At 42.3% G+C, this 22416-nt stretch overlaps 1 protein-coding gene across 2 annotated transcripts in view; it reads left to right on the top strand.

The window, feature by feature from the left end:
- The window catches only part of LOC125450678 (long-chain fatty acid transport protein 6-like), a 54297-nt gene extending 32367 nt beyond the window's left edge, over positions 1-21930 (top strand). The window contains exons 6-10 of one of the 2 annotated variants that reach the window (XM_059642682.1): positions 10354-10444; positions 14943-15141; positions 16389-16486; positions 18045-18175; positions 21448-21930. In XM_059642682.1, coding sequence (XP_059498665.1) covers positions 10354-10444; positions 14943-15141; positions 16389-16486; positions 18045-18175; positions 21448-21624 — 696 coding nt within the window. In that variant the 3' untranslated portion in view covers positions 21625-21930. The remainder of the gene's footprint in view (positions 1-10353; positions 10445-14942; positions 15142-16388; positions 16487-18044; positions 18176-21447) is intronic. The other variant, XM_059642686.1, reaches the window with a different exon arrangement.
- The last annotated feature ends 486 nt before the right edge of the window (positions 21931-22416 follow it).

The following is a 22416-nucleotide window of genomic DNA, read 5'->3' as shown; positions in this document are numbered from 1 at the left end:
TTTCTCTGGATGACCTGGCTTATTCTCTATCTGCTAAAGATGCTAAGTATTTTGGGAGTAAATCTGATGATGGTAGACTTACATCATAGTGAGTAACTTTCACTTTCCAGCTTTTTGGTGTATAGTCCTGTGCTCTGCTCACCCACCAATACCTTGCGGGAATTTTGATGAGGCGGAGAATCTGCTGTTTGCAAGATAATTGGAATTTCATCTAATCGTGCTGCCTTTGACGGAGTTACACCCTCTGTTTTTTGCTGTACTTGTGTATGCACTTCAGTGTTCATTTGGAAGATGGCTATCAACTGCAAGTGGCACTGAACAAAAGTGAGAAAGCAAGGAATTAAATTTCAATTACGATATATACAAATGTAATATAAAAATTGTGACTTAGCATTTTGAGACTACTTGCGACCCATTTGTATCTGTGCAAGAGAACTAAAGAAGTTATATTTGTAAAAAGTACCCAATTATATCCCAATGTACTTTATGTGCATTAAGTTACTTTTTGAAATTCAATGATTACTGTTGTATAGACAAGACAGAGCTCAATCAGGTAAAAACAGCAGCTGAAATCATGCCACATGCAAACACCCAGGGGATTTGAAGGCCAAATTCAATCTTGCAGGGAAGAAAGTAAACATTTGTGGCTAATTAAAATGTTGAAATTGGTGTTGTTTCTTTTAAGCTTGGAAATTTTCCTTGGGGAGTAATGTACTAGGTAGTTAATGGCTTGCTGTGCTTGGACATGTTTAGCTGATCATTGTCAGCAAAACCGTTACAGATAAGACTGCCTTAAATTATACTGAGTACTATATTTTATTCGGTTATAAGCACCTTGGAAGAAGGTTGGAGCTCGATGCAAAGTAAAAATTAGTTTACCAAGAAGGAGGGATTGAAATTGGTGAGGACAATTAGGAGACATGGACTTCCAAGAGCATTTAATTGTGGCAGAGCATGAATTGAATGTGATACTGAGAAGAATTGTAATGGCACTGGAGACAAGTGCCAGAAAGGTGAGAATTAGTCATCAGAATGAGGAGGCCTTGTGCATGATAGGAGTGGATTCCTGCCTCTGAACCAGAGGGCAGAATCTTTCAATAGTGTGGAAATAGTCAGCGATGTGACAGGAACGGTTTCCTGTCGGGCTTGGGAAAGCTGCCCGGGGTGTGATCCCAGGATGGTCATGCAGCAGGAAAGAATAAGGATGAGTTTCTGATGGATAATTTGCACCAGAAAACAGCAGCTCATCGACAACTATCCAAGAGTATCAAGAAATTACTGAACATATGTAAAAGTTCAGAATTGAATTCAATGCACAAAATTAGGTTTGAATATTAGCTATTTGGCTGTGCAATTTCACTCACCCACCTAGAAAGCAAACAACGAAACTGTGAAATCACATTCCTGCAAATTGTACTTGGACATTTTTAACATTTTAGCTGTTTTTCTTACGTTTTCTTCCTGTCCCGCTGTCTTAATTTATCCTGCCTGCTTATTTCTTCTATTAAACCTGATATGACTTAGTTTTGCCCTTCTAACATTCTCAGTGTTGTCATGTTAGCTTCTGAGAGTTGGAGATTGTTACATTTTGCCTGAAGGTGTCAGATCTGAGAGTGTCGCTTACTGCGTGGAATAAAGGTTTGAGGGACGGTCAGTTGTTTATCATTATTGGCATAACTAAGTAACATCTGGAATTCCTACAGTGTGGATGCAGGCAATTCAGCCCATCAAGTCCATGCTGACCTGCCAAACAACATCCCACCCAGAATCACCACCCTACCCTATCACTCTGCACTATCCATGCCCAATCCATCCAGCCTGGGAGGAAACCGAAGCACCCAGAGGAAACGCACGCAGACTTCGAGAGAATGTGCAGACTCCACACAGACTGTTGCCCGAGGGTGCAACTGAACCTGGGGGTTCCCTGGCGCTGTGCAGCAGCAGTGCTAACTACTGAGCCACACTGCTGTCCATCTAGTCACAAATAAATGTGGAACCACACAAAAATGCCTGACCAGAATGTGTGGCCTGGATATTAACAAGGGTCAGTTACATGGGTATGCTGGGCATGTGGGGTGATGCGAAATTTTCAGTTATGCTTCTTTTGCCTGGTAAAGTGAAATCTTAAGATATCAGACTACCTTGGGTAGTAAGAACTGCCGATGCTGGAGTCTGAGATAACACAGTGTAGAGCTGGAGGAACACAGCAACCCAGGCAGCATCAGAGGAGCAGGAAAGCTAACATTTTGAGTTGGGATCCTTCTTCAGACTACCTGGGGATATCTTAAGTTTGATGATTCACAATTTTTAATGTTTGCCGTGTGAGCTGCTCTGTTGACCGCCTGCAGCTTTGAACAAATGGGTGTCCACTAGCTATGTATCTGTTTGCTGTGCTCCTGTGATTGACTGTTCAAACATGACTTAAAATTAATGCTGTGGCTTGAAAATAGTGTGACCAACACAGTTGAATTACCTGATAGCAACAGAGTCATGTTGTGTATTTTGTTTTTCCACTTTCTCCAGAAATGAGTTGAGTATTGTGTTATGATAGGGAGTTATAAGGCAGTTATTGTTCACAGCTGTTTGCGTCAGCTTGTGCTGTGCCTCCTGGTTTTGGCTCAAAACTCTGAGACAAATGTTCTTTTCAGAGAAGATTTTGTAATGCATTAGATTCAATTTAACTAAAGGCAGGCTGGGACTGGGGTTGGAAGTACACAGGGAGAATTTGAACTGAGGAACAGGCCAGTGCCTCAATTACATTTTCCACTGTAGTGTCTGACCAAAAGTAACGGGAGAGAATGCAGAGCTGGCAGGAACAACCAAAGGCCTGATGTCTGACAACAGAAATCCAAAGAAATAGCCTCTGGCATGAAGCCTGAGTGCAAGAACTCATTCTCACCTTCTCCTAACCAGAGACTGGTTAGGCTGATGAAGAAACAGTCCAGCCTGATGGAGGTGGGCTGGGGAGAGAGAGAGAGAAATAAACAGGGAAAAATACATGGCTTGAGTGAATGGACTCTCATCAACTGCACCCATGTGACACGCAGAGCTTGCTGCCATCATCCAGCCAGATTCCTGAATAAGAAGGAATTTCAGTCCCTCAGACTGTGACCACAGGCCATACTTCCTGTAGCTGGAGCCCACTATCCAGGGAGACACCATGTAGCTAACATTCTGCATGACTCCCAGGTTCTTCAGATGTTTGCGCCATGGCCCCACATCATATTGAGAGCTGGCACCTGGTGACAATGGGTACACCCAAAAGCATGGCTAACGACCTCAGTGTAAACCCTCAGATTAATGCTGAAGACTATCACAGCACAGCAAATGTATCGACTCCGACCATTGTTGAACAGATAATTTGTCTCAAAATACACTTCCATTACCCAGACCAGACAGGAAGAGCACTGCAGTAGTTGCCAGACAGGGTCGAAAGAATAGTCATTGTTTGTTGTGCACTGCAGAACTTGACTCAGCAATAAGGTTACAACCTTATAAAAGGGGAGCAGTCACTTAATTCTTCTCAACAGGAAGAAAGGAAGTCTGGTTATGCTGAGTGAGCTGATGTAGTCAAGAGATGGGACTGACAGGTACTCGATAACCTGATAGCAGCTAGATTTGTGATTAAGCAACTTTTTTTTTTTTTTTTTTAAACAACATTTATAGTGACGAAGGATGCTGTAGGTTGCAGAGAGACATAGATAAGCTGCAGAGCTGGGCTGAGAGGTGGCAAATGGAGTTTAATGCAGACAAGTGTGAGGTGATGCACTTTGGTAGGAGTAACCAGAAGGCAAAGTACTGGGCTAATGGTAAAGGATGAGCAGGGAGATCTCGGTATCCACGTACACACATCCTTGAAAGTTGCCACCCAGGTTGACAGTGCTGTTAAGAAGGCATACAGTGTTTTAGCTTTTATTAATAGAGGGATCGAGTTCCAGAACCAAGAGGTTATGGTGAAGCTGTACAAAACTCTGGTGCGGCCGCATTTGGAGTATTGCGTACAGTTCTGGTCACCGCATTATAAGAAGGATGTGGAAGCTTTGGAAAGGGTGCAGAGGAGCCTTACTGGGATGTTGCCTGGTATGGAGGGAAGGTCTTACGAGGAAAGGCTGAGGGACTTGAGGCTGTTTTCATGAGAGAGAAGGAGGTTGAGAGGTGACTTAATTGAAACATATAAAATAATCAGAGGGTTAGATAGGGTGGATAGGGAGTGCCTTTTTCCTAGGATGTTGACGGCGAGCATGAGGGGGCATAGCTTTAAATTGAGGGGTGAAAGATATAGGACAGATGTCAGAGGTGGTTTCTTTACTCGGACAGTAGTAAGGGAATGGAATGCTTTGCCTGCAACGGTAGGAGATTCGCCAACTTTAGGTACATTTAAGTCGTCATTGGATAAGCATATGGACGTACGTGGAATAGTATAGGTTAGATGGGCTTCAGATTGGTATGACAGGTTGGCACAACGTGGAGGGTCGAAGGGCCTGTACCGTGCTGTAATGTTCTATGTTCTTTGTTATGCATCCTCAGAACTTATAGGATTGTGTTACTGAGACATTACTGCCTTTTGCGAATGTTTTATATTAGATTAGGTTAGATTCCTTACAGTGTAGAAACAGGTCCTTCAGCCCAACAAGTCCACACCAGCCCTTGAAGCATCCCACCCAGACCCACCCCCATAACCCACACACCCTGAACACTATGGGCAATTTAGCATGGCCGATCCACATAACCTGCACATCTTTGGACTGTGGGAGGAAACCGGAGCACCTGGAGGAAACCCACGCAGACATGGGGAGAATGTGCAAACTCCACGCAGTTATCCGAGACTGGAATCAAACCCGGGTCCCTGGTGCTGTGAGGCTGCAGTGCTAACCACTGAGCCAACGTGCCGCCCTGTTTGTTTTATAACAGTGAAATGTTATGTCAGACAGTGGACATTGTATTGCACCCTTCATTTCAATAAACTCCTTCTCAGTTTGTTGGCTGTTTAATCATTTAACAAGAAGCTTATTGTGAATGGTTCTTATTTTGATATTGCTAAGCAATGTAAGTGTTCCAACCCGGATATAGATGGAATTTCCATGGTTGCCCTCTCCTGGGTACCGGCCTATGAGTTCTCTAGTTCAGTTGAGGCGTAGCGGGACTTGCTGTCTTGAGTCGCATATAGGCAACAACTTCAATGGCGTCCTAGCCCATATCCTGAAGGAAATATTAACAGTTTGGCTGAAGCTTGGCTTTATTTTTGGGTTTTGCTGTGGGCTAGACCTAAAATTCCTGTGTTTAGGGTATGCCCTGAGTGAGGCTATGCAATCAGCTACATTCAAGTGGTATTTCCCAGGCTCAGTCGGCCTGGCGAAGGTGTCCACTTCCATTGGATTACCTTGCAACTCATATAAGAACATAAGAATTAGGAGCTGGAATAGGCCATCAGGTCCTTCAAACCTAATCCACCATTCAATAAGATCCTTTTCATGGCCTTAGTTCTACTTACCCACCCTCTCACCATAACCCTCATTCCTTTATTGTTCAAAAAATTATCCATCTTGCCTTTAAAAACATTCAATGAGGAATCCTCAACTCCTTCACTGGGCAGGGAATTCCACAGACCCCCAACCCTTTGGATGAAGAAGTTCCTCCTTAATTGAGGTCCATATCTGCTCTCCCTTATTTTGAGGCACTGCCTTCTTGCTCTTGTTTCACCTGTAAGTGGAAACAACCCTCCTTGTTCTATCTTGTATATTCTCATCATAATTTCATATGTTTCCATAAGATGCCTGTTCATTCTTCTAAATTCCAAGAATATAATCCCAGCCTACTCAGTCTTTCCTCGTAAGCCAATCCTCTCAACTCCAGAATCAATCTAATGAATCTCCTCAAACCCCCACCAGTGCCAGGACATCCTTTCTCACATAAGGAGACCGAAACTGCACTCGGTACTCCGGGTGTGGCCTCACACCAGCACCATGAACAGCTGCAACATAACGTCTCTGCTTTTAAACTCATTCTGTCTAGCAATGAAGGACAACATTCCATTTGCCTTCTTATTTACCTGCTGTAACAGCAAACCAACCTTCTGTGATTCGTGCACAAGGACACCCAGTTCCCTCTGCACAGCAGCATGCTGTAATTTTTTTACCATTCAAATAATTGTCCTTTTTCCTGTTATTCCTACCAAAATGGATGACCTCACCTTTATCAACATTGCACTCCATCTGCCAGCCCTTTGCCCACTCACTTAAACTATCTACATCCCTCTGCAAACTTCCAGAGGCCTCTACACGCTTTGCTCTATCCATAATTGTAGTGTTATCTGCAAACTTTGACACATTACACGTGGTCCCCAACTCCAAATCATTTGTGTAAATTGTAAACAATTGCGGTCCCAAACTGATCCCTGAGGCACACCACCAGTCACTGATCGCCAATCAGAAAATCTCTCATTTATCCCTCGTCTTTGCTTCCTGTTAGTTAACCAATCACCTATCCATGCTAATAGATAACCCATAACGTTGTGCATTTTTATCTTGTGTAGCAGCCTTTTGTGTGGCTCCTTGTCAAAAGCCTTTTGAAAATCTACAGGGTCCCTGTATATGCTCCACTTGCTGTGTTTTCCAATTATAAAGCCAGTTGTAGCGCCTGAATGAAGTTCAGTTGGGCTTCAGCTAGTCGGTGTTTTTGCACAGTTATGTCATTAAACTGACATCCCAGATGGCCTCTGCATCTCATTCAGGGTTAAACCAAATTCAAGGCTTCTGCCAGCCGTCTTAACCTAATCAAAAACCCTGATACAGATTCCCCAGCCCTTGAACTGGTGACTAAAACTGATACTGTTCCATCCCATCGCCACTGAGATAATTCCACCATCCCGTCACCAAGTCTCCCTTCATTTACACACAAACAGTGCTTATCTATGATACTGCCTTATACAGAGCCAGACACCAGAGTGACTGCATCTCTGACACTCACCCTTTTCTTTATGGCTGCCAGGGCTCCCTGTTTGCACCAGATTAACATCTCCAATCATATTCAAGGGGAACTTGAGACAGGTAGCTGTCTCAAGTTCCCCTTGCTGGCCAGCCAACAATGCCCACATCCAACAATTTAAACTCTAACTTCATTTCTGCCTCTAAAATTGCTGCATTGTCTGCTAACTATTTTTAACAGTTTTGTTTACATCTCAGCATTATCAAGGAACACCAACAGCTCACCCAGATAATATTACTGAAGTCTCATTCTGAAACAAACTCAATGTGACAGCATCAGTTGAGGAGCTGAAAGTATTTTGTGTATGTCTCCTCTATTCACTTCTTGTCTGGCCATGTTGAAAAGCCTTGGTGAGATAATAGACTAGATTTTCACCCAATTGCAGGTAATAAGTAGGAAAATGTAGCTGACAGCCTTGGCAGCTACCATCCAGTTGGCTAGTCTTCAGTTTGTGACCAAGCCAGGCTTTGTGGCTGTGATCATCTGGGCCATGTGGACAGCATGCAGAGGGACAGGATCTCAGGATCAATTTTTAGATCAGTTAGCTGTTGTGACAGTTGCCAGCTTGATTGGAACCAGCACACTGAAATCTTTGGAGACTGACCTCAGCAATCTGAAAGTGGGGTGGAGTGAAGGGGAGAACAGGTATTTGGGCTTCCAGTTCAGATCAGCCATTGCAGCTAGAAACAGAGAGAGGGTTTGGATGTTGGTGCTGGAAGAGGTTTAGTGAGTTGCTGCTGTGTGTCTTGTCAATGTAATACCCTCATGATACTGTGCTCCAGTGTTGGAGGAGGGATTGAATGTTTTAAGTGAAGACTAAGCTGTTTATCATTTGCTGTTCAGATATTGTTGAATTTCTTCCAGCCAAACTCAATGTGGATGATAGAAGTTTTGAGAATCAGGGGGTGAGTTACTAATTCAAGAATTCTGTTGTAGCTGCTGTACTTACATGGTTGATCTAGATTCACAGAGCCTTAGAGGGTAACAACATGGAAACAGGCCCTTTGGCCCAACTTGCCTATGCTGTCCAATTTTCACAATTTAAACTAATCCCATTTGTCTGAATTTGGCCCATAACCCTCCATACCTATCCCATCCATGTACCCATCTAAATGTTTCTTAAATGACAAAATTGTACTTGCCTCAACCACTATCTCTGGCAGCCTACTCCAGACACCCACCACTCTGTGTGGAAAAAATTGCCCCTCTCGACCCTTTTGTATCTCTCCTCTCTCACCTTAAACGTATACCCTCTAATTTCAGGCTCCCCTACCATGGGGAAATGCTGTCAGCTATCTATCTTATCTATGCCTCACATGATTTTACACACCTCTACAAGGTCACTCAACAGTGTCCTACGCTCCAGGGAATAAAGTCCCAGTCTATCCAGACTCTCCTCATAACTCAAACCTTCCAGTCCAGGTAGTATCCTCATAAATTTTTTCTGCATTACCTTTTTCTAGTGCAACAATATCCTTTCTATAGTAGGGTGACCAGAACTGCACGCGGTATCCCGAATGTGGCCTCACCAACATCTTGTACAGCTGCAACAAGATGTCCCGACCCCAGTACTCCACGCTCTGACCGATGAAAGCTAGAAGCTGAATGCTTCCTTCACCACCCTGTCCACCTGTGACTCCACTTTCAAGGAGCTGTGGACCTCTAACCCTGGTTCTCTTTGTTCTGGAACACTCCCAGGGCCCTACCATTGACTGTGTTAAGTCCTGTCCTGGCTTGCCTTACCAAAATGGAACACCTCACATTTATCTGAATTAAATCCCATCTGCTGTTCCTCGGCCCACTGCCCCAGATGTTCAAGATATCGCTACATTCCCAGATAACCGCCTTCACTGTCCACTGTACTACCAATCTTGGTGTCATCCACAAACTTACTAACCGTCCTTCCTAAATCCTCATCCAATTCATTTGTGTAAATGATTTTCCAGTTACATTTCCAGTCAGTGGAATGCTCCCAGGCTATTTTAAGAGTTCAGACACAGTTGGTAATGCTGTTGGACATCGGTAGGAGATAGTTATGTTCTCTCTTGCTGGAGATAGTCATTGTCTGACTCTGAAATGGGGATTGTCACTTATCAGGAACAAAAACAGAAGTTGCTGGGAGAGTTCAGCAACTTGGCAGCATCTGTGAAGAAAAAAAATCAGTTAATGTTTCAGTTCTGAGGAAGGGTCACTGGACCTGAAATGGTACCTCTGATTCTTTTCTTCATAGGCGCTGCCAGACCTGCTGAGCTTTTCCAGCAACTTTGTTTTTCTTCCTGATTTACAGCACCCACAGTTCTTTTGGTTTTTGTCACTTACCAACCCTTGCCTGAACTCTGTACAAGTCTTGGAGATAGCAAAAATTGCAGGTGTTGGAGTCAGAGCCTATACAGTGTGGAGCTGGAAGAAGACAGCAGGTCAGGCAGCATCAGAGGACCCTCTTCTAAGGGTACCCACCTTGAAGAAGTCGTCCTGCTCCCTCCCGAAAGACCTCAGTGGATCTCTCTCTCACTACAACCCTCTGGTGATCTCCTCGCCCCGAAGCTCTTTGACCACATACTGAAACAAACCTGGTACTACAGCCACATCCCCTTTCTCACTACCTGCCAACACAGCTGGATCATTCCCCATGGACTGCAAACAACATTTAGACCATCCCAGGTTGAACCAAACAGTGATAACCATTATTGACAGTACCCCCAGAGCCTCTAGAAACAGTTTTCTCTGTGGACCCTCAGCTCCACACTCTCAGCTATGTGCCGGCATCTTCTCTCATGACAGTCAGCCTTACCCCAGCACAGAGCTTCTCTCTCCTAGACCTACAAAGGACCACTACTGTTTTTCATTGGATCCACATCCTCAACCAATGCTTTTTCTCCGCCCATTTGGACATCAAGGATCATAAGTACACCAAACTTCCTTGTGCTTACCACAGTCCTGACGAAGGGTCTCGGCCCGAAACATTGACTTTCCTGCTCCTCTGCTGTGTTCCTCCAGCTCCTAACTGTGTTGACTCCATACTGTCTTACTTTGTGCTATCATAGATCAGTAATCAGTTCTGCGCAGTCAATGGCAAACATACTTGTAACCATTAATTGTGTTCTAAACAATAGTTTCTATAATTTTCCGCACCAGCAAAGTTACTGGACTGGATTATAATGGCTGGACTTAACTTTAATGTCATGCCATTCTTGAGTTTTCAATTCTAGAATGATTAATTAAAGTTAAATTCCAACAGCGCTCATGATGCAATTTGAACATGTGCCCAGACTGTTTGGCTGACCAGTGAGGGTTAGGAGTGACGTTATCTTAACATTCAGAGATAATTAAACCAAAAAGTAACTCCTTCCCCATTGTTTTATTCTTCAGGCATTTCTGTCATATAAACTGGTGAAATATGATGCTCAGAAGGAAACACCCATAAGAAATGAACAAGGGTGGTGTGAAAAGGTCAGCAAAGGTATGTTTAAAGAGAATTACCTCCTTTTTGAAAGAAGGTAACAACTACCTGTCAGTACAGACATGCAGTGCTGAGTAACTTCCATCTGTATCACAAAACATCTATTTTTCTGTGAAATTATCCAGTGCTAATAAATAGAAGAATGTCTCAAAGCTCTCTGTAGTGAAATAACCTAACAAAATGTTAAGTGCAAATGCATTTAAAACTGGAAAGGCTTTGTAACTGTTCTTTGCCAGGAGCTTTTTTAATTCATATGTAGAATGTGGCCACTGCCAGCATATGGTACCCATCCCTAAGTGCAAGCTACCTTGAACCACTTCAGTCCATGTGGTGTACGCATACCAACAATGCAGTTAGATGGGGAGCTCAAGGGTGAAAGGTTTCTTTGTGTGGTGCAGTGTGTCCCAACAACACTCCACTTTCTGCAGGATACACCAGGAAGCACTGATTTGGCACTATCCTGATATCACACAACTCAAACTGCATAACCTGCATTACTTACTCAGGGAAAACAGAAGGAGCTCTTCAGAGGGTCCTGCAACAAAGTGAATTCAAGGGTCAGTTACCTTGCTTACCAACGTGGGGGTTGGAGGCGCTGCTGAAGGGTCACTGGCTCAGTAGCATTTTGGGGGCAAGACATATTCAATCAAATTTGATCACTGAAGATATACAATTAAAAAGCTAACCTTGTGTGACCACATAACCACTATTAACTGTCATAAAAAACTCACCATGTATGTCTAAGCTAGTTTATCCCTGTCTGGTCATTGTGTGACTCTAGGTTCACACACTCCTAACAGCCCTCTGGAGCAGAGATAACAGGAACTGCAGATGCTGGAGAATCTGAGATAACAAGGTGTAGAGCTGGATGAACACAGCAGGCCGAGCAGGAAGGCTGACGTTTCGTGCCTAGACCCTTCTTCAGAAAGGCCTGAAATGTCAGCCATCCTGCTCCTCTGCTGCTTGGCCTGCTGTTGTTCATCCAGCTGTACACCTTGCTATCTCAGCCGTCTGGAGCAGTCTGGCAAACCATTCCATTATAATAATGCAAAGCAGAAAGGAATGGAATGGACAGATTGCTAGCTTCAACAAAGACACAGTGGCAGCTGCAGGCACAGCAAACCATTTCTTACTAACATCTGAGTAGATTGGGTCAAAATTAAGAGAAGCTGTCCCATAGACATGCCAAAATAGTCATTCTCACAGAGTGATATCTTACAGACAATGTTCCAGACACCGCCACCATTCCCATTCTTTGGTGCGGCCCTGTTCCACCGGAAGCACCAGAGCTATTTGCAACATTCCCGTTAAAAATGATATCCAAGACCTCCAAAGGCCATGCACTACAGCCAGTGCATTGGTATATTGTGTACGAGGAACCTCCTAGTGGCCATGCAGTCTCAGAGCTTTGTGAGAACATTGGTGGCACAGCCAGGGAGTAGTTGTCCTGAGGGTCCTCAATACTGACTCTGGGCATCATGAGATTTCATGGCATCAGGTCACACATGATTAGGAATTTTCCTGCTGATTATCACATATCCCGTACTCTGTCTCTATCTCAACTGAGGAATGAGTACTGGAAAATCATGCTTGGAGGAAGCAGTGAGGCAGCAAGGACAGAGTATATATCTGTCCTTTACCAAAAATGGCTTGGGGGTAGCTAGCTGAGTTTAAAGGACATAGCTGCTGGACTGGGTCTGCAACAAATGATAAAGGAACCAAAAGGAGAGAATCATCTACTTGATGTGTAACCGTGTCCCAGATGAAGCTATCCAAGCCAGTAATGTTCGGAATAACCGTTGGTAGGAGAGCACAGTCCTTATGCAGACCCTCCATTGTGTTGTGTACAGAACCATTATGCTAAATGAAACAGCTTGAATAAATGTAACAATGTCAAAATTGGGCATACACAAGACACTTTAAGCCATCAGCAGCAGAAGAATTATATTCAATTACAATCTGGGTTAAAGCCATTATTGTAACTGTTTGACCAGGTACTAGGCTAGCCTGAAGTACACGTTTTCAGCTTTGTAGCAAACAATACCATGGCCTTTTGCCAGGTCCAATATAGTCAGTGATATCTGGGAGGAGTGAAGTGAATTGACGGAATTGAGGCTCCTGTACTGCGGGCTTCACAAGAGTGAAACTAATCATCTCTTGCCTTTTCTGGCTGAAGATGGTTGCAAACACTTCAGCCTTGTCTTTCATGCTTTTGTTGATCTCTGCCATTGTTGAGGATGAAGACATCCACAGAGCCTGCTCCTCTTGCTTTCATTGAGTCATTAGATGTCTGAATTTCTCTGCTGCAGTTCCAAAGAAGTGTCGTTGGACTCAAAACATTAATTTGGTTTCTCTGTCCTCAAATACTGTCGGATCTGCTGAGTTTCTCTGCCACTTTCTGTTCTAATTTCAGATCACCAGCATTTGCTATGTTTTACATTAACTACTGATCCCACTGCCCACTACCACTCATTAATTATTGTGGTGGGATTTTGATCTAGTCTGTTAGTTGTGGAACATTTAGCTCTGACTGTAGAATGCTGGTTTTACTTTTACTGCATGCATGTTGTCCTGTGCAGTAGCTTCTCCAGGTTGGCACATAATTTTCATGGATCCTTAGCGTCGTTCCTGTCATGCTGTCTTACACGGCTTACTGAATCAGAGCTGATCCCCTCCCTCAGTGGTAATGGTGTGGATGTGGACAATTTTGTTGGTGAGACTGTGGTGGAAATATTTCAGCAATAGGTGATGATTTGCAGCACATCGTGGTTATCAAGTTTCAAGCATTTAGATTGGTTCTGAATCTATTCCTTTTGACTCAGTGGCCTTCAACTCGACAAGGACCGTCCAGTGGTCACCCCTACCAACACTTTTCTGAACTGATACATTTCTTACAGGTGCATCAGTGGACATAAGGACAATTTGGTTTTTCCCTCTCGCTAGACAAAGTAGGAATTTCTGGAAAAGCTCAGCAGGTCTAGCAGCATCCATGGAGAGAAATCAGAGTTAACATTTCAGGTTGAGTGACTCTTCCTCAAAGGGTGGCCCGACCCGAAACCTTAACTCTGATTTCTCTCCACTTAACTCTTAAGGTTTTGGGTCTGGTCACCCTTTCTCAGGAAGAGTCACTCAACCTGAAATGTCTAGCAATCTCTATTTTTTCTTTGATTTACAACATCTGCAGTTCCTTCAGTTTTTATTTCCCTTTCAGGAGTTCGCTCATTGGCTACTAATGGTCCAGCTTGATAAATACGTTTGTCCAGATTCAACCAACTCAATCTATAATGATGCCGCCCAACCATTCTTTGTGATGGATATGGAAGTCCTCTGAATACAGTACATTCTCTGCCACGGGCAGCTCATGTTCAGTGTTAAGGAATATAATTCATGAGGAAGAGTACCGACAGCCATCTTGCATTCCTTGCCCATGAACCACCAAATGCCATGACACTTATGGAATCCAAAGTGAAGAATGTTGAAAATTCCCAACACCCTCCAGCCTGCGCTGCTATCTCTCATGGGTCTGAAATCACCAATAGGGTAGAACGGCTAAAGCCAGCACATTTCCTCCCCTTGATCTGAAGAATATGAGCAATCCAGACAATCTCATGGCAATCTGACATTGAAATTTATTGAAATCATTATTGATACAAGCTTTTTTTAATTCCAGATTTATTTAAATGATTGAGTTTAAATTCCCTCCAATGTCTTGTTGACTGGAATTTAAACCCCCACTTTCAGATCATTAGTCAGACCTCTGGATAGGTTACCCATAGATGTAACCTGCGCTTTGTGAACAATGTGGAATAACTTCATTAGATCTCTGCTCAATTTCTATATCGTGCTATTCCACAACATAGGTTTGTTCATGAGAATCAGAGAAAAGAGAAAAGAAAATTATAGCACAGGACCAGGCCCTTCAGCTCTCCAAGCCCACACTAATCAAGATCCTCTGTCTAAAGCTGTCATCTATTTTCTAAGGGTCTGTATCCTTTTGCTCCCTGCCCAAGAATGTCCAGATATATCTTAAAAGATACTATCTTACACAAATGCAGACTCTATCATTATTTATCTTGCATGTTGTCTTATCAAATGCAAAGTCATCATCCTTATGGTTACAGGATCGCATGATCTAAAGGTAGAGTTGGAATCCTTGTGGATTGTCAGTTCCCATTATTATACTTGAGAATGAAGAGGGTAAACTGAGGCTTGTGAGTCGGTATTTTTAAATTTCAAATGAATGGGCTGTATTTTCTATTTCCACTTGTGGGGCTTTGCTGTGCAAGAAAATTGGATGCTTTTTAAAAATATTACAACAGCAATTACAGTGAAAAGGTATTGTGTTGGAGCATCCTGAAACTGATAATAAGTGTGTGGCAACTAAAAACAGGAGGAGTTTAGATGGTATGCACTGCTGGCTCTACGTTTTCCACTGTAGTCGTATCTTAGCCATATCGTTACAAACTAATATGATCAATTTATTCTTGTCCTACGCTAGGGGAGACTGGACTCCTCATTTCTCCAGTGACTAAATGGAACCCATTCAGTGGTTACGCTGGAAACAAGAAATTCTCACAGCAGAAGCTGTTGGAAGACGTATTTAAAAAAGGGGATCTGTATTTCAACACCGGGGATCTCATGTCTGAGAGTCAGGACGGCTACGTTTACTTCCGTGATCGGATTGGGGATACCTTTAGGTAAACAAATTAATATTTAGAATTAGTAGGAACTGTAGATGCTGGAGAATCGGAGATAACAAGGTGTAGAGCTGGATGAACACAGCGGCCAAGCAGCATCATAGGAGCAGGAAGGCTAATGTTTCGGGCCCAGAGCCTTCATCAGAAATGGGGGAGGAGAAGAGGGTTCTGAAATAAATAGGAGAGAGGGGGAGGCGGATCAAAAGTGGATAGAGGAGAAGATAGGTGAAGAGAAGTTGCAGCGGGAGAGAGATCCCCTGAGGTTTGTCTAGAGGGAGGAGGGTAACTTCTTCAGGTTAGGCATCCTTAGAAGAGGCTTCGCAGTATCAGAGATAATGGGAACTGCAGCTGCTGGAGAATCCAAAATAACAAAGTGTGGAGCTGGATGAACACAGCAGGCCAAGCAGCATCAGAGGAGCAGGAAGGCTGACGTTTGGGCCTAGACCCTTCATCAGAAATGGGGGAGGGGGAGGGGGTTCTGAAATATTTACCTGCTCTTGATCTTTTACTCCATTGAGGATGAAAAATGTGGTTCATTTGAGTTCAATATTTGTAGCCAAACAGAAGTTTCTAGCTTTCATTTCAAATCTGCAGGATCAGGTTGTTGATTTAGGTTGAACTTGTGATTTTACCTTAGTTTCTGTTCTTGTCAGGTTTGGGCAAATTTACTTTGATTACGTGACCTTGTTAACTTACCTTAAATAGAATTGGTATTTGACACTTTATGAACATGAAAACTAACCATGCAATAACTTCCAGAAGAACATAGAACAGTACAGCACAGTGCAGGCCATTCGGCCCACAATGTTGTGCTGACCTATTATCCTACTCGGATCAAACTACATTGCATACCCTACATTTTACTATCCTCCATGTGCCTATCCAAGAGTCGCTTAAAGGTATCTAAATTATCTGACTCCACTACCACTGCCAGCAGCACGTTCCACACACCCACCAGCATGCAAAATCAGACTACAAACAGATTCAGAAATAGGTTCTATCTACTTTCATTACATGAAGCAGAAACAAGCTTAGACACTTTCTTCAAAAATCATTTTATTTCAACAAAGATTAGTACATTTAAAGAATAATAAAAGTTTTACCATTCAAAGAAATATGGCTACATTAAATGAGTACTCAATGCTTCACACAGAAAAATAAAATCAGCCATGAAATTTCTCTTTAAGTGAACTCAGTCTTTCCCATGTTAGCAATGTAACCACTGATCTGAATATCCTTATTTATAGGTGGAAGGGGGAAAACGTTGCGACCACAGAGGTGGCCGAAATGATGGGAATGTTGGACATTGTAGAAGAAGCTAATGTCTATGGAGTAGCTGTCCAAGGTGAAGGATGGTTATGTAAAATGTCTTTAATTCATTTCAGATTTTAAAAAAAAGTTAATGACATTCAGGTGTAATTTAAACTTAGCTAATTGTATCGTATTTTTCAAATGTACACTGGATGAAGAGACATGAGTGAAAGGAAAACAGAAATTGAAATGGGGAACCCATATTGCACAGCTGAAGGAAATTTTTTTTTTGTGGGTTCTGAAAGTACAAAATGTGTAGAACTCTAGTGAGGTTCTGACCAAATTTTAGAGAATATAGGGTTAAATTTCATTGGCACTTTTTTCAGCTATTCCTGCTAAGTTTAACATTAGAACTACAGAGGCAGGTCAAGTGAGAAGTAGATTGGTGGGCAATTGAGGAAACTTGACCTGCAGCTTATTGCTTTAAACTGCCAGAGGAGATGGTAGAAGTGGGTGCAATAGCAGTGTTTAACAAACATTATGACAGATGCATAACAAGGCAGGAAATAAAGGGATACAGTGAGTGAAAAGAAAAGGCATCATGCATTGGTGTAGACTCGATGGGCCAAATGGCCTATTTCAATGCAGTACTATTTTTTTCTTATTTGTCTGTTTACTCCTGCTCTTTGAACCAATTGTGGTTATGATCCTGAAATTAACTCATCAACTGCTTGCCTAAACTGTCATAGGCATCACCAAGAGACAAAAGTAACCTTGATGACATCCTTTTGCAGAGCAAAACTTGCAAATTCATTTTAAAAACTGGGCTGAAAATTTCAAGAGGCTTCTAATTCCATTAGGAGAACCAGTGGAACTTCTGGAAATGTATGGGTAGGTCACTTTAGGAAATCAATACTTCAGGAAATCAATACTTCAGGAAAGTACGTAGCAGCACAAGAAATAGGAACAGGATTTGACACCCTTGAGTCTGCTTTGCATTCAAAATTATTAAACAATGAACTGAATGTTGGAAATCTGAAATAAAAACAAATTGCTGGAGAAATTTAGCAGGTATGGCAGTATCTGTGGAGAGAGAAACAGTAAAGGTTTCGAGTCTGGTGACTTCTTCAGATCGATTGAGTTTCTCCAGCAATTTCTGCCAATCAATAAGATCATTTATGATCTGATTGTAGGTTTAACTGCACTTTCATGCTTGTCTCCAGTAATATTACCAAGGCATAAATGTGGACATAGTCATTTCAATCCCTCATCCAAGTCATGAATATCGCGTACAGATCATCAAAGCCCCAGTACTGACCCTTGTGACACTCACCAGGTGCCAGTTGTCAAAGTGAAATTGGCCTGTTTATCCCCCCTCTGGTTCTTGTTAGTTAGGCAGCTCTTCACCTGTTTATGGGATCCTGGTGGATGACATCCAGGGATTTTGAGGATTATGATTGTTTTCATATTCATGAATGAAAATTGGTTGGGAGATAATGAATTCAAATTTATTGTAAATTAAATGTGAGCAAATCAGTGTATTTTCTGACCTGTACCTATGTTATGCATATAAAAAAATGCATAGTTACAATTTTCAAAAATTTCTAAATTTAAACAGGTTTTCATTAAATATTTACATGTCCCCACTGCAGGGTATGAAGGCAGGATAGGAATGGCAGCTGTCATCCTGAAACAAGGTCAAGAGTTTGATGGTAAAAAGGTATACAATCATGTTGTGAAACATCTACCAAGCTATGCTTACCCACGCTTCCTAAGAATCCAGGTCAGTACTTAACAAATTTCTGCATCAATTTAATACTTCACAAGTTTGGGGTTCTCATTAAATAGTTATTAAATTTAGTAAACATGAACATTATACACTTTGCCAAAGCAAAGTATTACAGGTAATCTGTCATCTTCAGTTCAAAAATGTTTTTCCAATAAAGATGCATAGCAAAGGCAATTAAGGTAGGATTAAAGATAGTAGGAACTGCAGATGCTGGAGAATCTGAGATAACAAGGTGTAGAGCTGGATGAACACAGCAGGCCAAGCAGCATCAGAAAAGCAGGAAAGCTGACGTTTCGGGCCTAGACCCTTCTTCAGAACTGAAACATCAGCTTTTCTGCTCCTCTGATGCTGCTTGGCCTGCTGCGTTCATCAAGCTCTACACCTTGTTATCTAAGGTAGGATTATGCTAGTTTTATTCCAAAAGCTGGAATTTATAAATTTTGGAATAAAACCAGCCTGATTCTAGGTTAAAACCCTGAGACAGATTCTGGACAAGACCTCATACCTCCAATTCAGTATCTGACCTGAGATGTCACCTTTGTATATTCCAGTGGCTCTGCCTGATTGTCAAGACATCACAGCACTGACATAAACCTTACTGACTGTCTAACACTCTTGGTAACCTACAGAGAATTATTATCTGACAATCCACTCACACCAGTTGTTTGATCTTTTGATCCCTCTGCCCTTGATCTCCCTGTCTATAAACTCTGTGTCTGTGTGCCCTGCTTTCTCACTGCACCTGACGAAGGAGCTGCACTCCGAAAGCTTGTGAGATTTCAAATAAACCTGTTCGACTATAACCTGGTGTCATGTGACTTCTGACTTTGTCCACCCCAGTCCAACACAGGCACTACCACATGATATATAATGGAAAGTTATATCCATTCAATTAAGTATGCCCAATCATGATTGTTAAAGCAATAACTTCAAAGTAAAACAGTTTCACAATTCAAAACTAGCCTCGTTTCACTATATTCACCTTCAGAAAGATTCTCTTTAGATGTAAGGTATTCTAATATTACATCCCTCAATCACTCTAGTACTTCAATAGATGTTGCTGAGCATGTACCTGCTTCAAAATTGGTGTTAGATTCAATTCCAGTAACATCTGATAACAAAGGACTACATCAAAGAATGACCAACTCCAAAACATAACAGACATTAAACAGTAATATCGGCAGAGTTGTTTTTGTCTTGTCATTGTTCATTTTGAGAAAACTCATCTTTGAGTTACGAGCAATTTAACCCTGTCGTGGATTAGAAGGTGCTGCTAAGGATGTAGAGCTGAGTATTAATTACATGTACACGAAAGCAAATGCTATGGTTACTGTCAATGTAATGAGGAGCACGGTCCACACTAGGAATAGTTAGGGCCAAGGATGGAACCTTGAACCACTGCTGAGGGATCTTATATTTTTTATAGTTCGTTCTTGAGACATTTCCCCTGATGACTAATTTTACTGCCGCCTCTCTTCTGATAGCATTAAAAGACTACCACTACCACATAAACTGAGACAATATGGGTAGAATTGAGCCAATGAGCATGAGGAAATGCTACACTTGCCCCCACACCACCTCCCTCACCCCTATCCCAGGCCCCAAGATGACATTCCACATTAAGCAGAGGTTCACCTGCACATCTGCCAATGTGGTATACTGCATCCACTGTACCCGGTGTGGCTTCCTCTACATTGGGGAAACCAAGCGGAGGCTTGGAGACCGCTTTGCAGAACACCTCCGCTCAGTTCGCAACAAACAACTGCACCTCACAGTCGCAAACCACTTCCACTCCCCCTCGCATTCTCTAGATGACATGTCCGTCATGGGCCTCCTGCAGTGCCACAATGATGCCACCCAAAGGTTGCAGGAACAGCAACTCATATTCCACCTGGGAACCCTGCAGCCTAATGGTATCAATGTGGACTTCACCAGTTTCAAAATCTCCCCTTCCCCTACTGCATCCCTAAACCAGCCCAGTTCGTCCCCTCCCCCCACTGCACCACACAACCAGCCCAGCTCTTCTCTCCCCCCCCCCCCACCCACTGCATCCCAAAACCAGTCCAACCTGTCTCTGCCTCCCTAACCTGTTCTTCCTCTCACCCATCCCTTCCTCCCACCCCAAGCCACACCCCCATCTACCTACTAACCTCATCCCACCTCCTTGACCTGTCCGTCTTCCCTGGACTGACCTATCCCCTCCCTACCTCCCCGCCTATACTCTCTCCACCTATCTTCTTTTCTCTCCATCTTCGGTCCGCCTCCCCCTCTCTCCCTATTTATTCCAGTTCCCTCCCCCCATCCCCCTCTCTGATGAAGGGTCTAGGCCCGAAACGTCAGCTTTTGTGCTCCTGAGATGCTGCTTGGCCTGCTGTGTTCATCCAGCCTCACATTTTTTATTATCTTGGGAACTGCAGATGCTGGAGAATTCCATTATCTCTGAGCATGAAAGGTCCCTTCCTTGAAGACTATTAGAGTCATTTGAACAAAATTTCAGGGCTAATTCATATTGCCGGCAAATAAAGTGGCAGTGTAATATATCTCAGTTTCATAACTAGCCACAATATAACTTGCTCAAAGTAACATCTACACGACTAATCCAGCACCGTAACCACTATGTGACTACATCCAGTAGGAATGGAGGGAAGCTAAACCTAACCTTTGGAGGTAATGGACTGTTTGACCAAAGTGACTGCTGCAGTTGGATCAAGGTGGGCAGAAACAGATAATGATGGGTGATCTGAGGGGAGGGTAAATGAAAGATGTGCAGAAACCCAGGGACGGGGAAGAGAAGCAGTTAAGTAAAATATTTTGAGCTCCGAGATCAAAGGATCAAGAAACTCCTACTTTCCTTTAGAAACAAGGATTGTGAAAATATGCTCAAAGGAAATAAAATGGATTTGTCAAGTTTTTAAAGAAGCCATTAATGAAGTGCATCAATAATGATTTACATGGTAATTCTTTGATATTTGTTAGGAATGTGGAAGTTTAGTTTGCTTGTTAAAGATATTCTGACATAAACATTTTTTATATTAAGCAATTATATTCTCAAACTGAGACTTCACCTGGTCTCATTCGTATTATTGCAGCATGTCCCAGGTACATATGGAATCATAGGCCTTAATTTTGATGGCTGTGGTAAAAAAAGGCAGTGAGATATATGTAGTAGCAGTTCAAAATATTTCATAATGGAAGGTAGATGTTGAGACTTTCCTCAAATACTTAAATAAACTAAAATCATTTGTATTTTCCTTATTTTAACTTAGGAATCCATGGAGATGACTGGAACCTTCAAGAGAAAAAAAATTAGCTTGGTACAAGAAGCATTTAATCCCAGGATCATAACTGAGCCATTGTATTTCCTGGATGCTGTTGAGAAATCTTACATTTTAATGACGGAGCAAATCTATGACCAGATTTTGTCATTTAAGATAAAATTGTGAGCCATATTTGTAATTTGGGCATTTATTATATATACTTGGGAACTCTTCATGACCACTTCCTCGGCAAATAATTTTGTAGTATTAATATTAACAGCAGCTGTGATTTATTAACACATTCTATCTGAAGATATATTATTTGCAGAAAATATTTTTAACGTGTCTTGTAAATAATTTTAATTTCTATCTCTTAACAATAATGTTATTGATGTATATAAACACATCTTAGAAGTGACTTGATTTTCTAAACTGTTAAAAAGCCTGTAATTGTATTTTTCACTAAAGTATATAAAAATGGTCTTACTCTAATTTCTTGTCATTCATTGCAAATACACATTTCAAAACTTGAAGGGCCTAGGCCCGAGACGTCAGCTCTTCTGCTCCTGAGATGCTGCTTGGCCTGCTGTGTTCATCCAGCTTCACACTTTGTAATCTTATTTCAAAACTTGGAAAGGCTATCCTTTTCACCAGGCACATTCAATTTTTAATTTCCTACGGCAGGATGCATATTGCTCTTTTTTTTAGTTGAATAGTTGTAATTTTAATGTGATCGCTATTTCATTCCTGTAACTAATCATTTGTGCCCTGTATATGGTCATTTTCATTTTGTGCAGCATTCTAAGCTGGAACTGCTTCTTCTTAGTAATGACATGGTAAGCCCTGGCACCACGGGACAAAGAGCAACGTACAAAGCTATCAAAAACAATTGGGCGTCTAACAGCCCAGAAGGAGGGCTACAGCTAAGAACAGACACATGACTGTGAAATATTGGGTGCTGAGGCTCAACACTTCACC

This window comes from Stegostoma tigrinum, chromosome 3 (genome assembly GCF_030684315.1).
Source record: "Stegostoma tigrinum isolate sSteTig4 chromosome 3, sSteTig4.hap1, whole genome shotgun sequence".
Taxonomy (NCBI): Eukaryota; Metazoa; Chordata; class Chondrichthyes; order Orectolobiformes; family Stegostomatidae; genus Stegostoma; species Stegostoma tigrinum.
Note: the sequence above shows the minus strand (reverse complement) of the source record. Positions and strands in the feature narration are given on the sequence as shown.